The sequence below is a fragment of the Pseudophryne corroboree genome, chromosome 5, assembly GCF_028390025.1.
Source record: "Pseudophryne corroboree isolate aPseCor3 chromosome 5, aPseCor3.hap2, whole genome shotgun sequence".
Taxonomy (NCBI): Eukaryota; Metazoa; Chordata; class Amphibia; order Anura; family Myobatrachidae; genus Pseudophryne; species Pseudophryne corroboree.
Window position 1 is genome coordinate 122,596,908 of NC_086448.1, and position 17,648 is coordinate 122,614,555.

The 17,648-nt window shown below is 44.3% G+C and overlaps 1 protein-coding gene across 10 annotated transcripts in view; it reads right to left on the reverse strand.

Annotated features, from left to right (window-relative positions):
• Positions 1 to 3,517: 3,517 nt before the first annotated feature.
• ABI1 (abl interactor 1) overlaps positions 3,518 to 17,648 on the reverse strand; it is a 157,290-nt gene continuing 143,159 nt past the window's right edge. For all 10 annotated transcript variants that reach the window (XM_063921669.1, XM_063921666.1, XM_063921663.1 and 7 more), the window contains one exon: positions 3,518 to 4,705. In XM_063921669.1, coding sequence (XP_063777739.1) covers positions 4,530 to 4,705 — 176 coding nt within the window. In that variant the 3' untranslated portion in view covers positions 3,518 to 4,529. The remainder of the gene's footprint in view (positions 4,706 to 17,648) is intronic.

A 17,648-nucleotide genomic window follows, 5' to 3' on the forward strand; every position in this document is an offset into this window, starting at 1 on the left:
AAAGAAACTTGTTTTTTTAAAGATTTCATGTCGTATAACAAGAGAGCATTGGAATTTGAGAGATTTTAAAATTTTAGGATACAAAACAATATTTCACAGCAAAGCTCTGCATTAAATACAAAATACCTCTCACTGAAGCTAAAATTACAGGTTGGCTTATACAAAAGTTACTAATAACATTCACAAATGTATGCGTCTGTAGTTCCAAGAGCTTATCAGAACGGGAGACACACCAGACTTCCTGTATTCCCGTTATACATAGCACATTCACCCTCTGATAACAGGACAGCTTGTACTCTGCTATGTAACAAATGCGGGTAAGATATCAAATACGAAGTTCAGTGTATGGAAGGATTTACACATTTATAAATTTGATTAGTAGCTGTTTTATACAAGGCAACATTTTAGCTTTAGTAGACCTTTTCGTAAGTATACCCCTGCAAAACAACTGCCCAATCTTATTTTTACAGTCTGCTCCTCTGTGATAGCTTAAGGAAGTGAAAAGCCTAGACATTATACACGGGATCCCAGGAGCCAGTATACTGAATACCACCCATTATACACCCGTTTCTAGATTGTGGCAATTTACATGAACTGGAGTAAACCGAGTCACACTAACGGACCATTGTGCTAATGTAGTCCTTTAAATCAAACCAGTAATACACCCACCCCCTTCTAAAAGCACATTTTCTTCTTTAAAACACACGGAGTTATCAGACTTACACCGGACAACAGTTTTATTATTAATGACCGCACAAGACAGGTCATCACTCTTCTTAAAGGTCATATTGGGGCAGTTCCCCATTCCACAGATGCTTGGGTCGTGTGGTCATCAAAATCCAACATGTTTAACAATCTCGATTCGCCGATTCCAACACAAATGATTGGAGTTAAGGATTTTTAACACTCTGGATTTTGCAGTTCGGCACTGGGGAAATCGTCCATTGTATACATTGCCCCTTGGACAACTAATACCACTTTAAGACAGAAAAGTCTTAAAGTCCCCCCCCCCCCTTTCACACAGACATGAAAATTATCGGGTCGAGAATTTCAATCCACTAATTTGCAGATCAACAGGGGTATTTTGTCTGTATGAAAGTGTCAACTCGTGTTGAAATTCTCACGTCTCCGACCTTGGTAGATTCCACACAGAAACAAAAGACCAGTGTGTTCCATGAAATTACCGGGTGGAACTGCTTCACCCGGTAATTTCATTTTCTGTCTGAAAGGGGTATAAAAGGCAGAAATGTTACAATTATAAGTCTCTTACCCAATAAGTTGGATATAATTTACTTCTGATTTGTGAATAAAGAAAGTTTTAAAGCTCAATGTGTGGCAACATTACCAGCATCTTCCCAAATACTGGTGCACAGGCAAAGGCTGGGATGTGTAGTTCCGCAGCTGCTGTGGAACTACACATCCAGCATGCCCTGCCAGATTTGCAGTTAAGCGTACTAGGATGTGTAGCTCCACAGTAGCTGAGGTGCCAAAGTTTAAACTATACTAGAACTATCAATTTGGTTGGTTGCCATGGGTTACAACACACTAAACTGCATCACTTTTGCACCATACATCTAAAGAACCTGTGGCTTGATGCTATAGCTGAAAACTTACATCATAACTACTTGCTGCAAAGTATACCATGTATTGTCTTACGATGGCTCCCGTCATATTGGTATGTGAAACCAGTACAGCAACAATATAGCGCTCATATTTTGACCATGGTTACAGCTATCTTATAAGAGTCATCAGCCCCATCTTACATGGGCATCAGGTGATCGAGTGCTGTTTATAGTCCTAGCGGTTAGGAAACTATGACCCCCACTAACAATTCATCACCACATATTAGTGTAGTCAGGTTTAGCCACTCTTGTTGTGTGAACTGTAATAGCCCCCAATGGTTAACTGTGCCTCATACCTCAGTGCAGTCATTAGTGCCTAGTGAACAGCTAAGGGTCTAGGAAATATTGTCTGCCTTCTCTGTGGGAACCGGACAGGCCCACACTAAAAAATGTGGAAATCCATCCACCAAGTAGCAGCAGACTGTATAAACAGCATTGGAGCAGGTTACGAGATATTACGTGTCTATCGCTTGCAGCATTGAAGCATCCACCGCATTTATTAATTGGAAATCCCCAATCTCCGTAATAATTCAGTGAAAACCAAACATTGGCAGTTCTGTGACATCTATAAATCGTGCTAAACATGATTCTGCAGTTATACAAAAGGCCTTACGCAGAGCAGTGTAATACTTTATGGGTAATTATACGTCAATAAAGAGGGCAGAAAGATACGACACTTGCAGTGTGTCACTTCAGTGCATCTCCATGGTATCTTATCAGCACGTAGAAAGGGTTAAGACAGTTCCAGGTGCCCTCATTGAACTTACTGGTCCTTTATAGCTCCTTGTTCTAAGCCATGGCTAACCTTGACACTCCAGCTGTTGTTGAACTACACATCCCAGCATGCCCTGCATCAGTTTTAGCAAGGCCAAATAGCAAAACTGTACCAGGGCATGCTGGGATGTGCCGTTCAACGACAGCTGGAGTGTCAAGGTTAGCCATCACTGTTCTAAGCAGTCAGGTACTGGATATAAGGTCCACCTTGCACAAAGTGTTTTGTCAGTATACATATTGACCCAATGAAATCTTGGCACAGTAATGGTCCCATTCAAGGTGATACTACACTGGGTTGTTGCTTGATCACAGATATAAAAAGGTTTCTGGCATGTATAAAGTAGACGGTAAGTGCATTCATAAACCAAAACTAAAGATCTGATGCACTGCCTGTAATATAAAACATATCCTAATCTACTCCAAGACTCAACTTGTATAAATCTGTGCACATTTAATGCCATACTGTATTAAATATCTATGGATTTTGCCATGAAGCTTATCCGCCCATATTATTTCCCTTTCTCTAACAGGTTGCAGCGGAGTGTAGGCTAAGACTGCTGAACCAATCAGGACTTCAAGCCATACAGACCCAGCCTATAACATTTGGGGCATTTTCCCACATATTTTCTGCAAGAGGCGATTTTAAGTGAAAAAAAAAAACATATAATGTTTTAAGTGTTGACATATCTACATTTTAGAACATTAGCTGTGAAATCACAAATTTATACATGCCACGCGTTTACAATCCACCACCATGAAAACTCAAGAAAGTAAATTCAGTATAAGTAGTTATGGCAATAACCATACCCCAAGGATTCCATCACTGATATATCAATGACCTCTGGCAGGGCTAACCCGAATTAAAGTAGAAAAAGGATATTAAAGTAATTATACTTTCATTGGTCTTGTGGGAGGGTCTACTGAATTAGACCATATGTCACATTCAGTGAGACTTGTGCCATGCCACAGAGTGGTTTTATCCATAAGTATTGATCATGCCACTATAAGCCCATATTACTCCAAATAACTGAAAAAGTACAAAGTGAACTCATCTTAAGGTTGTAGAGGTGAAATTGCTTATACAATTATCAAAAGTAACATCCAATGAATTGTAAGTCATGCAGTGAATTCAGCTACACCGCTGAGCTGTATGGATACAGTTTATTAGAGACAGAATATAATCATATCATTTTATAAAACAAGGGTTAATCCAGAAGTGTGTACAGAATTTCTTCTTCCTGTGCTACATTCCAGAGGGATTGTGCCTTTAAATAACACTTTTTAGTCCATGTTTTGGCTCCGTACCATGGAAAGCCTGCAGAACCAAACTGGCCGCGTGTAAACGGAGAATTGCACAAAATTTTGGTGCATTTCTGTACTGAGAAATGGGTTATTCGGAATGGCCGTTGCAAAAAACGTGAAGCGGTACATATTACAAAATACAGATTACAACCATTTTTGTTTCACAGATGGACACTTTTAAAAGACTTGACAAATCCTTAAAACCGGTGAGTACTAATGGTAATTACAATAATTCGGAAGCATTGCAGATTTAAAAAAAATTAAAAAATCATTACATAAAAGGTGTTTGTATGCATGCTTTTAAGAAAAAAAAACAAAAAACATTTTAAATATTAAGAATGAGCAATTATCTAGAAGAAAGGCGATAAAACCAGCAGTAGCATCAACTCGGAGTCCAAATGTTAATGGTAGCCTAACGTAGTGTTAGTTTTCATGCTGCACAGGAAACACATGTTGAGTAAAACACATGTCAGTGGCACAAGATGATTCATGGATTTATTATAATACCCTACATCCCAATGGTGTATTCAGGTTGGTCCAGAAAAATGAAAATAAAAACGCAGATGTGAATACAGGGGTGGAAACTGGTGCCAGGTTTTGTTTGAACCAATTGGTCTTGAGGCTTATGGGTAAATATTTCTCAGAGCACAGATGTAATCGGTCTAAACCCTTTTGGTGCAATAGCAGTCCTCTGGCACTGAACGGGTTAAAAACAAAAAAATAAAAAGAAACAAGCCACAGTTTTATATGTACGAAGACATTATTTCTTACAATTAATTTTAAAATCAGATAGACTTGGTACTGAACTTAAAAATGTAATTCTGTAAGACATTAATCCGCATAGTGCATGATGCTTTCAACGTAATTTCCTGGGAAGAGGCCAGTCACTCCATTGGAGACCCCTTCATACCAGCCATCGTCGTTCTTCTTAATTACGTAAATTATCGATCCCTCCATGAAGGACAGCTCATCTTCTTTATCCTTCGAGTAATCATAAATGGCAACAACTAGAGATAGAGATGGGGAAAGAGAGAGAAGGATTACACCATGGCAAAGAAAGAAGGCAATAAGACCCGTAGATCACTAAAAATGTAAGTCGGAAGATTCAATCGCTAGTAGAAAGTGGGTCTATGTATAAGTTGTGTGTGTGATAGAGAGATTATATATATATATATATATATATATATATATATATATATATATATATATATATATATATCCAACCCAATTTTGCTGGCACTCCGATTCCACAACAACTGCTCCGGTGCCCAGTAGAAATAAATCAATATGAATCCAAACAAGTAACTGGCACTCAGGAGTCTGAACAAATAGCGGAATTAATTTTTATCCATAGTCAACGTTTCGGGGGTCTTAGCCCCGTCGTCAGGACATAACAGAACAGCATACAACATACAATGAACACTTACCCCACCTTTGTACCCCATCAGACACATGTGTTCGCCCACGATCTCTCCCCTTGACTTCCGCCCGACCCCCGAAACGTTGACTATGGATAAAAATTAATTCCGCTATTTGTTCAGACTCCTGAGTGCCAGTTACTTGTTTGGATTCATATTGATTTATTTCTACTGGGCACCGGAGCAGTTGTTGTGGAATCGGAGTGCCAGCAAAATTGGGTTGGATATTGCAGTGCTTTGCTTAGCACAAGTTGCAAGGCACCCTCATCCATTTTATATTACCAGAACTTTTGCACTTGTGATCAGCTGTTTTCTGCTTGCATTATGGACGTGTCGGCCAGCCCAGCACAACCACAGTCTACAGCAGGTTGCTCTAACTTCTCTATGCCAGAACCAGGTGCTACGTTCAGTTTCTCTGCTGCAGAGATTGAGGAAATATTATCTAAAGAAAATTTAACTATTAGTGATCCGGTACATAATTCTGAAGACCTCTTCAATCGTCTGTTTAAACTCAGGCGTAGAGAAATTGATTACTTATTACATGGGATCTCGCTCTCTGAGTACTACAGGGAGCATAAGATACCCAGGGGCTTCAGGGTTCTCAATGTACCAACGATAGGCCGGTACAATCCGGATTTCGTAAAAAAGTGGATTGCAATACTTAATAAGTGTTCGTTTGACCTGATGATAGCTGTCATAGAAGAAGCTAATAGGGAATTAAAACTTACCCGTATGAAAATTGCTGAATTTGAAAGAGAATTTAAAGATACGATGGAGACTGAGACTAGCCAGAACTGGATTCATAAGTTGGAAATACAGTGTGAAAACTACAAGAAAAACTTGATTAAATTTAAGAAAAATAAAAAATACACTGTTGACTTGGACTATGAGGAAAATAAAGTCTATAAATGGCTGGCAGGTGGAGACGGTATAAGGGGAAACCGAGCATTAAATCCCAGACGCAGACCGTGGCAGAAAAGGACCCAGAGCGGCCCGAGTGATAGAAATACCTCTAACAGTGACAGCGATTTTGCTGTCTCTGAATCAGATGATGTAACCAGGGCACGACAAATCCCTTTAGGAACAGAAGGGGTGCCCTCCAGTGGAGACCTCCCACCCGCAGGGGTGGCCAAAACAAGAGGCAGAAGGGGTGGAAACAAAAAGACAACTTAATCTTTAATCTTTCTTCAAGATCTCTGACTGAAGTGGAAGAAAGGGTCCTCAACAAAGGACTCAGTTTCGTCCCGACCAACAAATTTGATACCTTTAATTGGAAAAGAGACTCTCACCGCTTTGCAAGAAAGTTACGTCTTAAGGAGTTTTATCAACATGCTCCGGGTGATTTATCCACACCTACGGTATATGATGACTTCATTAGATCTGCATCTAGATCTACATTTGATCCTATTTCGACTAATGCCTCCCTTAAAACATTTGGGAGAATGATGGATAAAGCCGTAGAAAAATTCACCATGGCTCCATGCAAAATAAGACATAACTTATCTAAAGAGGAAATAGGTGCTCTGAAAAATCTGGAGTCCTATGAAGACCTCATAATTCGGCCCGCCGACAAGGGTGGGGCGATTGTACTCCAGGATATTGGGGACTATCGCGCTGAAATTCTGTCTCAATTATCCGACTCTGCCATTTACAAGAGGTTAAATCAAGATCCTACTATGGACTATCAGAGAGATCTTAAGGTTATCTTGGATGAAGCGAGATCTTTGAATAAAATTCCTTCCAAATTATATGATGCTCTCTTGGTGCGTTTTCCGAAGGTCCCGGTAATCTACACTCTTCCAAAACTGCATAAAAATAAAGAAAAACCGCCTGGACGACCGATTATTGCGGCACGGGACTCTCTCCTACAACCGGTCTCACAACTACTAGACTGTATACTGCAGCCTTTACTCCTGAAACAGGATACGTTCTTGAAAGACACTACCTCATTTCTTAAGAAATTAATTTCCATCAACAGTATTCCTTCTGGTACACTCATGGTAGTTCTGGACGTTTGCAGTCTATACACATCAATTCCCCATGCCGGTGGTCTATCAGCTATGAGTAACTTTCTAGAACAAAATTTGAGCAATACTGAGTTTGATAAAGTCTTGTTTCTACGCTTATTAGAATTGACTCTAACTAAAAATTATTTTTTGTTTGATGGAAACTTTTATTTGCAGCGCAGGGGGTGTGCCATGGGTTCTGCCGTGGCACCCTCCTACGCTAACATATTTATGTTTCAGGAGGAAACTCAAATATTCTTTCAGGATCGGGAGGTTAAGAAACATATTTTGTGGTACACGAGATACATCGATGATGTATTCCTGCTGTGGACAGGAGGTGCTGAACTCCTGGAAAGGTTGATGCAAGAGGTTAACAACAGGGCTTCTCCAATTAAATTTACTTATTCATACAGCATGCAGGAAATTAACTTCTTAGATGTGAAGGTGTCAGTCACAAATAATTTAATATCTACTGAAGTATATATTAAAGATACTGACAGGAATACATTTCTTATGAATTCCAGCCACCATCCTGAGGCTCTTAAAAGAGGTTTGCCTATGTCGCAAATGATGCGCATAGCACGCATCACTAGTGATTCTGATAAAGTTCCCAAACAGTTAGATACACTTATTAGTAAATTCGAAGTACGTGGGTACAACAGCAAGATTTTAAACTCACAAAAATTAAAAGTACTCAACATGTCTAGGTCTGATCTTCTCAACCCTGAGGCACGTAGTTCCAGTAGTCTGATTCCATGGACGTCAGATTACACTACAGCCAGTCCAGTTATTAAAAGAGCGACCAATGCACTTTGGCCAATTATCAAGACAGACCCGGAGCTGAGGGGGTTGAACTGTAGCCGACCGATAGCTGCTTTCAAAAGGGGTAGTAATTTAAAAGACAGGTTGGTAAAGGCAGACATAACAGGGAGGGGATCAGCATTACCCCCAAACATTCATAGGAAACCCCCTGGATGTTACAGATGTTGTGGCTGTGCCACATGTTCTCACCTGATCTCTTGTAAGACCTTTGCCCATCCCCACACAGGTAAACAATTTGACATACGTTATGTCCTTACCTGTAATATGTCCCACGTGGTATACATTATTGTTTGTCCATGCGGACTATACTATGTGGGACAGACTACCAGAAAATTTACTGAAAGGATGGCGGCTCATCGGTCTGCTATACGGCTTGTGCTACAAGGTAGGTCGATTGACCAGCCTGTAGCAAAACATTTTAGATCAGCTGGACATAGGCTAGATATGTTAAAATACTTTATTATTGATCACGTTCCTGCTACATTGAGAGGTGGCAACAGAGCCCGTGAGCTCTTGCTTAAAGAATCGCGATGGATAATCCGGTTAGGGACTATAGCTCCTAATGGGCTTAATGAAAAGATTAATTGGAACACCATTTAAATAGCTTTCGATATAAGCAATACATGCAATTATTTTGTTGCTGGGTTACATGACATTTTTGTCCATATGCAATTTTGTATTTATTTTCTTGTTTTTGTTTTTGTAACATACTTATAAGTTATAAATGTGCATTTATGTATTCTTTTGTAGTTACGCCGGCGAGACCTGCCCCGATGAATTACCCCGTCCGTGAGATGTATGAGGTACTTCCGCTCGGTGGAGCGCATATGCCGGGGTGTGTGGAACGCACACTCGCGGTTGCCTAGCAACAACTGGAGCGGAAGCCGGGCGGAGGAAGGATCGTGACCTCCGGCGGGCGGAAGTCAAGGGGAGAGATCGTGGGCGAACACATGTGTCTGATGGGGTACAAAGGTGGGGTAAGTGTTCATTGTATGTTGTATGCTGTTCTGTTATGTCCTGACGACGGGGCTAAGACCCCCGAAACGTTGACTATGGATAAAAATTAATTCCGCTATTTGTTCAGACTCCTGAGTGCCAGTTACTTGTTTGGATTCATATATATATATATATATATATATATATATAGATAGATAGATAGATACACAGAGGACAAAAACTGCGGCACTCAGGGTCTTTTGCTTGGAAAGATTTGTATTAAGAATTCAGTTACATGACGCACCCGCGCCCCACCAACGTTTCGGGGATTCCAACCCCTTTGTCAAGGTGTAGGTGAAAGAAAAGAAAAGAAATAAGACCATACTCACCCTATTTAAGGACAGAGACCCGCCACACAGATATATATATATATATATAGATATAGATAGATAGAGATACACTGCTCAAAAAAATAAAGGGAACACTAAAATAACACATCCTAGATCTGAATGAATGAAATATTCTTATTAAATACTTTGTTCTTTACATAGTTGAATGTGCTGACAACAAAATCACACAAAAATTATCAATGGAAATCAAATTTATTAACTCATGGAGGTCTGGATTTGGAGTCACACTCAAAATTAAAGTGGAAAAACACACTACAGGCTGATCCAACTTTGATGTAATGTCCTTAAAAAAAAAGTCAAAATGAGGCTCAGTACTGTGTGGCCTCCACGTGCCTGTATGACCTCCCTACAACGCCTGGGCATGCTCCTGATGAGGTGGCAGATGGTCTCCTGAGGAATCTCCTCCCAGACCTGGACTAAAGCATCCGCCAACTCCTGGACAGTCTGTGGTACAACGTGGCGTTGGTGGATGGAGCGAGACATGATGTCCCAGATGTGCTCAATTGGATTCAGGTCTGGGGAACGGGCGGGCCAGTCCATAGCATCAATGCCTTCGTCTTGCAGGAACTGCTGCACACTCCAGCCACATGAGGTCTAGCATTGTCTTGCATTAGGAGGAACCCAGGGCCAACCGCACCAGCATATGGTCTGGTCTCACAAGGGGTCTGAGGATCTCATCTCGGTACCTAATGGCAGTCAGGCTACCTCTGGCGAGCACATGGAGGGCTGTGCGGCCCCCCAAAGAAATGCCACCCCACACCATTACTGACCCACTGCCAAACCGGTCATGCTGGAGGATGTTGCAGGCAGCAGAACGTTCTCCTTGGCGTCTCCAGACTGTCACGTCTGTCACATGTGCTCAATGAGAACCTGCTTTCATCTGTGAGGAGCACAGGGCGCCAGTGGCGAATTTGCCAATCTTGGTGTTCTCTGGCAAATGCCAAACGTCCTGCACGGTGTTGGGCCCTCATACCACCCTCATAGAGTCGGTTTCTGATCGTTTGAGTAGACTTGTGGCTTGCTGGAGGTCATTTTGCAGGGCTCTGGCAGTGCTCCTCATGTTCTTCCTTGCACAAAGGTGGAGGCAGCGGTCCTGCTGCTGGGTTGTTGCCCTCCTACTGCCTCCTCCACGTCTCCTGATGTACTTACCTGTCACCTGGTAGTGCCTAGATGCTCTGGACACTACGCTGACAGACACAGCAAACCTTCTTGCCACAGCTCGCATTGATGTACCATCCTGGATGAGCTGCACTACCTGAGCCACTTGTGTGGGTTGTCGACTCCGTCTCATGCTACCACTAGAGTGAAAGCACCGCCAGCTTTCAAAAGTGACCAAAACATCAGCCAGAAAGCATAGGAGCTAAGAAGTGGTCTGTGGTCACCACCTACATAACAACTCCTTTATTGGGGGTGTCTTCCTAATTGCCTATAATTCCCACCTGTTGTCTATTCCATTTGCACAACAGCATGTGAAATTGATTGTCAGTGTTGCTTCCTAAGTGGACAGTTTGATTTCACAGAGGTGTGTTTGACTTTGAGTTACATTGTGTTGTTTAAGTGTTCCCTTCATTTTTTTTTGAGAGATATATATATATATATATATATATATATATATATACACGTACACACACACACACACACACGTATACATACATACATACATATACACACAGCATCCGGAAAGCACTCACAGCGCTTCACGTTTTCCACATTTTGTTATGTTACAGCCTTATTTCAAAATGGAATAAATTCATTTTTGTCCTCAAAATTCTACATACAATACCCCATAATGATGACATGAAGAGGTTTTTTGTGATTTATGAAAATGTATTAAAATTAAAAAACTAGGCAATCATATGTACATAAGTATTCACAGCCTTTGCCATGAAGCTCAAAATTTAGCTCAGGTGCACCCTGTTTCCACTGATCATCCTAGAGATATTCCTACAACTTAACTTAACCTGTGGTAAAATCTGTTGCTTGGACATGGTATGGAAAGGCTCACACCTGTCTATATAAGGTCCCACAGTTGACAGTGCATGCCTGAGCACAAACTAAGCATGAAGTCAAAAGAATTATCTTTAAACCTCAGAGATACGATTGTCTCGAGGCAAATTTTGGGAAGGGTACAACAAAATATCTGCTGCTTTGAAGGTCCCAATGAGCACAATGGCCTCCATTGTCCGTAAATGGAAGAAGTTCAGAACCACCTGGACTCTTCCTAGAGCTGGCTGGCCTTCTAAACTGAGAAAGGCCCTAGTCAGGGAGGTGACCAAGGACCTGATGGTCACTCCGTCAGAGCTACAGCATTCCTCTGTGGAGAAAGGAGAACCTTCCAGAAGGACAACCATCTCTGCAGCAATCCACCAATCAGGCCTGTATGGTAGGGTGGCCAGACGGAAGCCACTCCTTAGTAAAAAGCGCATGGCAGCCCGCCTGGAGTTTGCCAAAATGCACCTGAAGGAATTTCAGACCATGAGAAACAAAATTATCTGGTCTAATGAGACAAAGATTGAACTCTTGAATGCCAGGCGTCAGGTCTGGAGGAAACCAGACACCGCTCATCACCAGGCCAATACCATCCCTACAGTGAAGCATGGTGGTAGCAGCATCATGCTGTGGAAATGTTTTTCAGTGGCAGGAACTGGGAGACTAGTCAGGATAGAGGGAAAGATGAATGCAGCAATGTACAGAGACATCCTGGATGAAAATCTGCTCCAGAGTGCTCTTGACCTCTGACTGGGGCGATGGTTCATCTTTCAGCAGGACAACGACCCTAAGCACACAGCCAAGATATCAAAGAAGTAGCTCCAGGACAACTCTGTGAATGTCCTTGAGTGACCCAGCCAGAGCCCAGACTTGAAGCCGATTGAACATCTCTGAAGAGATCTGAAAATGGCTGTGCACCGACGCTTCCCATCCAACCTGATGGAGCTCGAGAGGTGCTGCAAAGAGGAATGGGTGAAACTGCCCAAATATAGGTGTGCCAAGCTTGTGGCATTATATTCAAAGAGACTTAAGGCTGTAATTGCTGCCAAATGTGCATCAACAAAGTATTGGAGTAAAGGCTGTGAATACTTATGTACATGAGATTTCTTAGTTTTTTATTTTTAATAAATTTGCAAAAATCTCAAAAAAAAAACTTTTTTCACGTGGTCATTATGGGTTATTGTGTGTAGAATTTTGAGGGAAAAAATACATTTATTCCATTTAGGAACAAGGCTGTAACATAAGAAAATGTGGAAAAAGTGAAGTGCTGTGAATACTCTCCGGATGCACTGTATATATACATGATGACAGAGGGTTGTCTATCCTACGTCGATGCCACATGCACCGTTTGTGTTTATTTCACAGGTAGGTTTGTAATACGGACGGTCTCAATGAATACTGCCTGACTCCTACAAACAGTTTTGTGGGCTTTAGGCCTGATTCAGAGGATGCCGCAAAAGGGATTTGTGCTGGATCACCTGACGTAGTGGCTCTGAGAAGATATGCTAATATCGTGGGAGTCATCTCTTCTAAAAACATGCCCACTGCTGGCTTCTCAGATCCGCTGCCTGCATCCACCATTGGGCACTCCCCCTAGCCACCCCCAAACAACGAGATTTATGGTAAGAACTTACCTTTGTTAAATCTCTTTCTGCGAGGTACACTGGGTTCCACAAGGATAGACATTGGGGTGTAGAGTAGGATCTTGATCCGAGGCACCAAAAGGCTCAAAGCTTTGACTGTTCCCAGAATGCACAGCGCCGCCTCCTCTATAACCCCGCCTCCCTGCACAGGAGCTCAGTTTTTAGTTAACCAGTCCAATGCAGTAGCAGGAAAAGAGACGACAACGGATAGTAGCCACATACACCGCACTCTCACGACAGGAGAAGTGTCAGCGGCTAATGCCATACCAACCCAAAGAAGCTAAGTGCGTCAGGGTGGGCGCCATGTGGAGCCCAGTGTACCTCGCAGAAAGAGATTTAACAAAGGTAAGTTCTTACCATAAATCTTGGTTTTCTGCTGCGGGGTACACTGGGCTCCACAAGGATAGACATTGGGGATATCCTAAAGCAGTTCCTTATGGGAGGGGACGCACTGTAGCGGGCACAAGAACCCGGCGTCCAAAGGAAGCATCCTGGGAAGCGGCAGTATCGAAGGCATAGAACCTTATGAACGTGTACACTGATGACCACGTAGCCACCTTACACAATTGTTCAAGGGTCGCACCACGGCGGGCCGCCCAAGAAGGTCCAACAGACCGAGTAGAATGGGCCGTAATGTGAGCAGGAGCAGACAGACCAGCCCTCACATAAGCATGTGCAATCACCATTCTAATCCATCTGGCCAAAGTCGGCTTGTGAGCAGGCCAGCCCCGTTTGTGAAATCCAAACAGTACAAAGAGAATCAGATTTCCTAATGGAAGCAGTTCTCTTCACATAGATACGGAGAGCCCGTACCACATCCAAAGACTTCTCTTTGGGAGACAGATCAGGAGAAACAAGTGCCGGAACCACAATCTCCTGGTTAAGGTGGGACGAGGAAACCACCTTAGGTAAATATCCGGGGCGAGTCCTAAGAACCGCCCGGTCACGGTGAAATATCAGATATGGGGAACTACAGGACAAGGCACCCAAATCCGACACTCTTCTAGCTGAAGCAATAGCCAGCAGAAACATCACCTTAAGGGAAAGCCACTTAAGATCAGCTGAACCAAGAGGTTCAAACGGAGACTCTTGTAACGCCTCCGAAACCACCGACAAGTCCCAAGGAGCCACAGGCGGGACATAGGGAGGTTGGATACGCAACACACCCTGAGTAAAGGTATGCACATCAGGTAAGGTCGCAATTTTTCTCTGAAACCATACCGACAAAGGCAGAAATATGAACCTTGAGGGAGGCCAGACGTAGGCCTAAGTCCAGGCCCTGCTGAAGAAAAGCCAACAACTTGGCTATACTAAACTTGGAAGCATCATAATCGTTAGATGCGCACCAAACAAAGTAAGAATGCCAGAACCTATAGTAAATCCGAGCCGAAGCCGGTTTCCGGGCCCGCAACATAGTTTGAATGACTGCCTCAGAAAACCCTTTAGCCCTTAAGACGGAAGATTCAAGAGCCACGCTGTCAAAGACAGCCGGGCTAGGTCATGGTAGACACAGGGGCCCTGAACGAGGAGGTCTGGGCGTTGTGGAAGTAGAATTGGACGCTCTGACGATAGGCCCTGCAGGTCTGAGAACCAGTGCTGTCTGGGCCACGCTGGAGCTATGAGAAGCAGAATTCCTTTTTCTTGCTTGAACTTCCGAATTACCCTGGGCAGGAGTGACACCGGAGGGAACACGTACGGCAGCCAAAACCTCCACGGCACCACCAGCGCATCCACGAATGCTGCTTGAGGATCCTTTGTCCTTGCTCCGAAGACCGGAACCTTGTGATTGTGTCGAGACGCCATCAGATCTACGTCTGGAAGACCCCATTTTTCCACGAGGAGTTGAAACACTTCTGGATGGAGGCCCCACTCGCCGGCATGCACGTCCTGACGACTGAGAAATTCCGCTTACCAATTCAGGACTCCCGGAATGAAGATTGCCGATATGGCCGGTAGATGGCGTTGAGTGCCGCCTTGATGATTTATGTAAGCCACTGTGGTGGCGTTGTCCGACTGCACTTGAACAGGATGGTTGTGAATTAAATGCTGGGCTAGGTTCAATGCATTTAAGACCGCCGGCAATTCCAGAATGTTGATTGAGAGGAGGGACTCCTCCTTGGTCCACCGACCCTGAAGGGAGTGTTGCTCCAGCACCGCGCCCCAACCTCTTACACTAGCATCTGTCATCAACAGGACCCAGTTGGATATCCAGAAGGGACGGCCCCTGCACAATTGTTGGTCCTGGAGCCACCAGAGCAGCGACAGACGGACCTCCGGAGTCAATGAGATCATTTGAGACCTGATCCGGTGAGGCCATCCCACTTGGCTAGAATCAGCCGCTGGAAGGGGCGAGAATGGAATTGAGCATACTCCATCATGTCGAATGCTGATACCATGAGGCCCAGCACCTGCATCGCCGAATGTATCGACACTTGCGGACGAGAAAGGAAGCAACGAATCCTGTCCTGAAGCTTCAGGACTTTCTCCTGACACAAGAACCACCTCTGGTTGTGAGTGTCCAATAGCGCTCCCAGATGTGCCATGCTCTGAGCAGGGATCAGGGAGGATTTCTTCCAGTTGATGAGCCACCCGTGGGCTTGTAGAAACCGGACCGTCATATCTAGATGACGTAGGAGAAGTTCTAGGGAATTTGCGAGGACTAACAAGTCGTCCAGATACAGCAGTATCCTGACCCCTTGACGGCGGAGTACCACCGTCATCACCGCCATTACTTTGGTGAAGACTCACGGAGCCGTTGATAAACCAAAAGGTAACGCCCGAAACTGGTAATGGAGGTTGCCAATAGCAAACCTCAGGAATTGCTGATGTGATGCTGCTATAGGAATATGCAGGTAAGCATCCTGTATGTCCAGGGAGACCATGTAGTCCCCAGGTTCCAAAGCCAGAACTATAGAGCGAAGGGTTTCCATATGGAACTTGGAAACCTTCACAAACCTGTTCAATGCCTTTAGGTTGAGAATGGGCCGGGAGGACCCATTCGGTTTCGGGACTAGAAAAACAGTGGAGAATAGTACCCCCGGCCCCTCTGCGCAAGAGGAACCTGTACTACGACTCCTGTATCCAGGAGGGTCTGTACCACCGAATGCAAAGTGTTTGCCTTTGTCTGTTCCAACGTGACGTCTGTCTGGCAAAATCGATGAGGGGGTCGGTTTTTGAAGGCTATTGCGTAACCTCGAGTGACGACTTCCCGTGCCCAGGCATCTGAAGTGGTCTTCAACCATTCCTGGGTATACCCTAGAAGCCGGCCCCCCACCCTGGGATACCCCAGGGGGAGGCCCGCCCCGTCATGCGGCAGGCTTATCGGCCTTGGAAGCTGGCTGACGGGCCGCCCAGGCTCATTTTGGCTTTGGCTTACCAGGTTTGGAAGTGCGGGCCTGCTTGTTGTACGCCTGACCTTTTGCTTTACCTGAAGGACGAAAGGGGCGAAAGGAAGTACCTTTAGCCTTCGACACAGAAGGAGCGGTACTTGGCAGACAGGCAGTTTTGGCAGTAGCCAAGTCAGCCACTATCTTATTTAAGTCCTCCCCAAATAGAATATCTCCCTTGAAAGGGAGTACCTCCAGGGTTTTTCTAGAGTCCAGATCCACAGACCAGGATCTCAGCCACAATATCCGGCGAGCCAGGACTGACGTAGTCGAGGCCTTGGCTGCTAGGATACCGGCATCAGAAGCCGCCTCTTTAATATAGCGAGAAGCTGTGACAATATATGACAAGCATTGTCTAGCATGGTCAGAAGAGATTTCAGCTTCTAACTCCAAGGCCCATGCTTCAATAGCCTCTGCAGCCCATGTTGCTGCAATAGTGGGCCTTTGTGCAGCACCCGTGAGGGTGTAAATCGCTTTAAGACAACCCTCCACACGTTTATCCGTAGGCTCTTTTAGAGACGTGACGGTAGTGACAGGTAGAGCTGAGGAAACCACCATCCTAGCCACATGTGAGTCTACTGGAGGAGGCGTTTCCCAATTCTTAGACAGCTCTGGTGCGAAGGGATAGCGAGCCAGCATCTTCTTTTGAGGCACAAACTTCGTACCCGGGTTTTCCCAGGGTTACGGACATATATCCACTAAGTGTTCAGAGTGAGGTAAAAATTGTTTAACCACCTTCTGACGCTTGAACCTATCTGGTTTCTTAGGAGGGACGGATGGCTCGGGATCATCCATAATCATTAGAATTAACTTAATAGCCTCCAAAAGATCAGGAACATCCACATGTGAACTACCCTCCCCATCAGCAGTATCTGAGTCAGAACCTGTGGGGTCAGTGTAAGTGCCGTCTTCATCAGACGAGGTGTCAGTGACAGCAGTGGATTGTGAGGAGACAAGCGCTCGCTTAGAGGACTCCTTGGTCTTCGGCAAGCGATGGTCAGACTTTTTAGTAGTCAGGGACTGGTTCAACTTCTTCGATTGAGCAGATAAATCGTCCGCCCGCGGCGGGTTAGCTGCAGGGACCACATACGGTTGTACCGGTATAGGGGGTCCCATAGGGGGTGTTAGTTTATTAACTAGCGTATGTAGAAGCATGGAAAAAGCGGCCCACGGTGGGTCATTATGTACCTCCGTTGCCACAGTCCCACTGGGGGGCAAGGAGCCCCCAGAACCAGAGCCCACAGCTGCTATATTCTCCTCATAGGGATCTGTGGCTTCAGCAACACCGACAGTGTCTTCAGCCCCAGAACCGTTACCCTCAGAAGCAGACATGATATAAC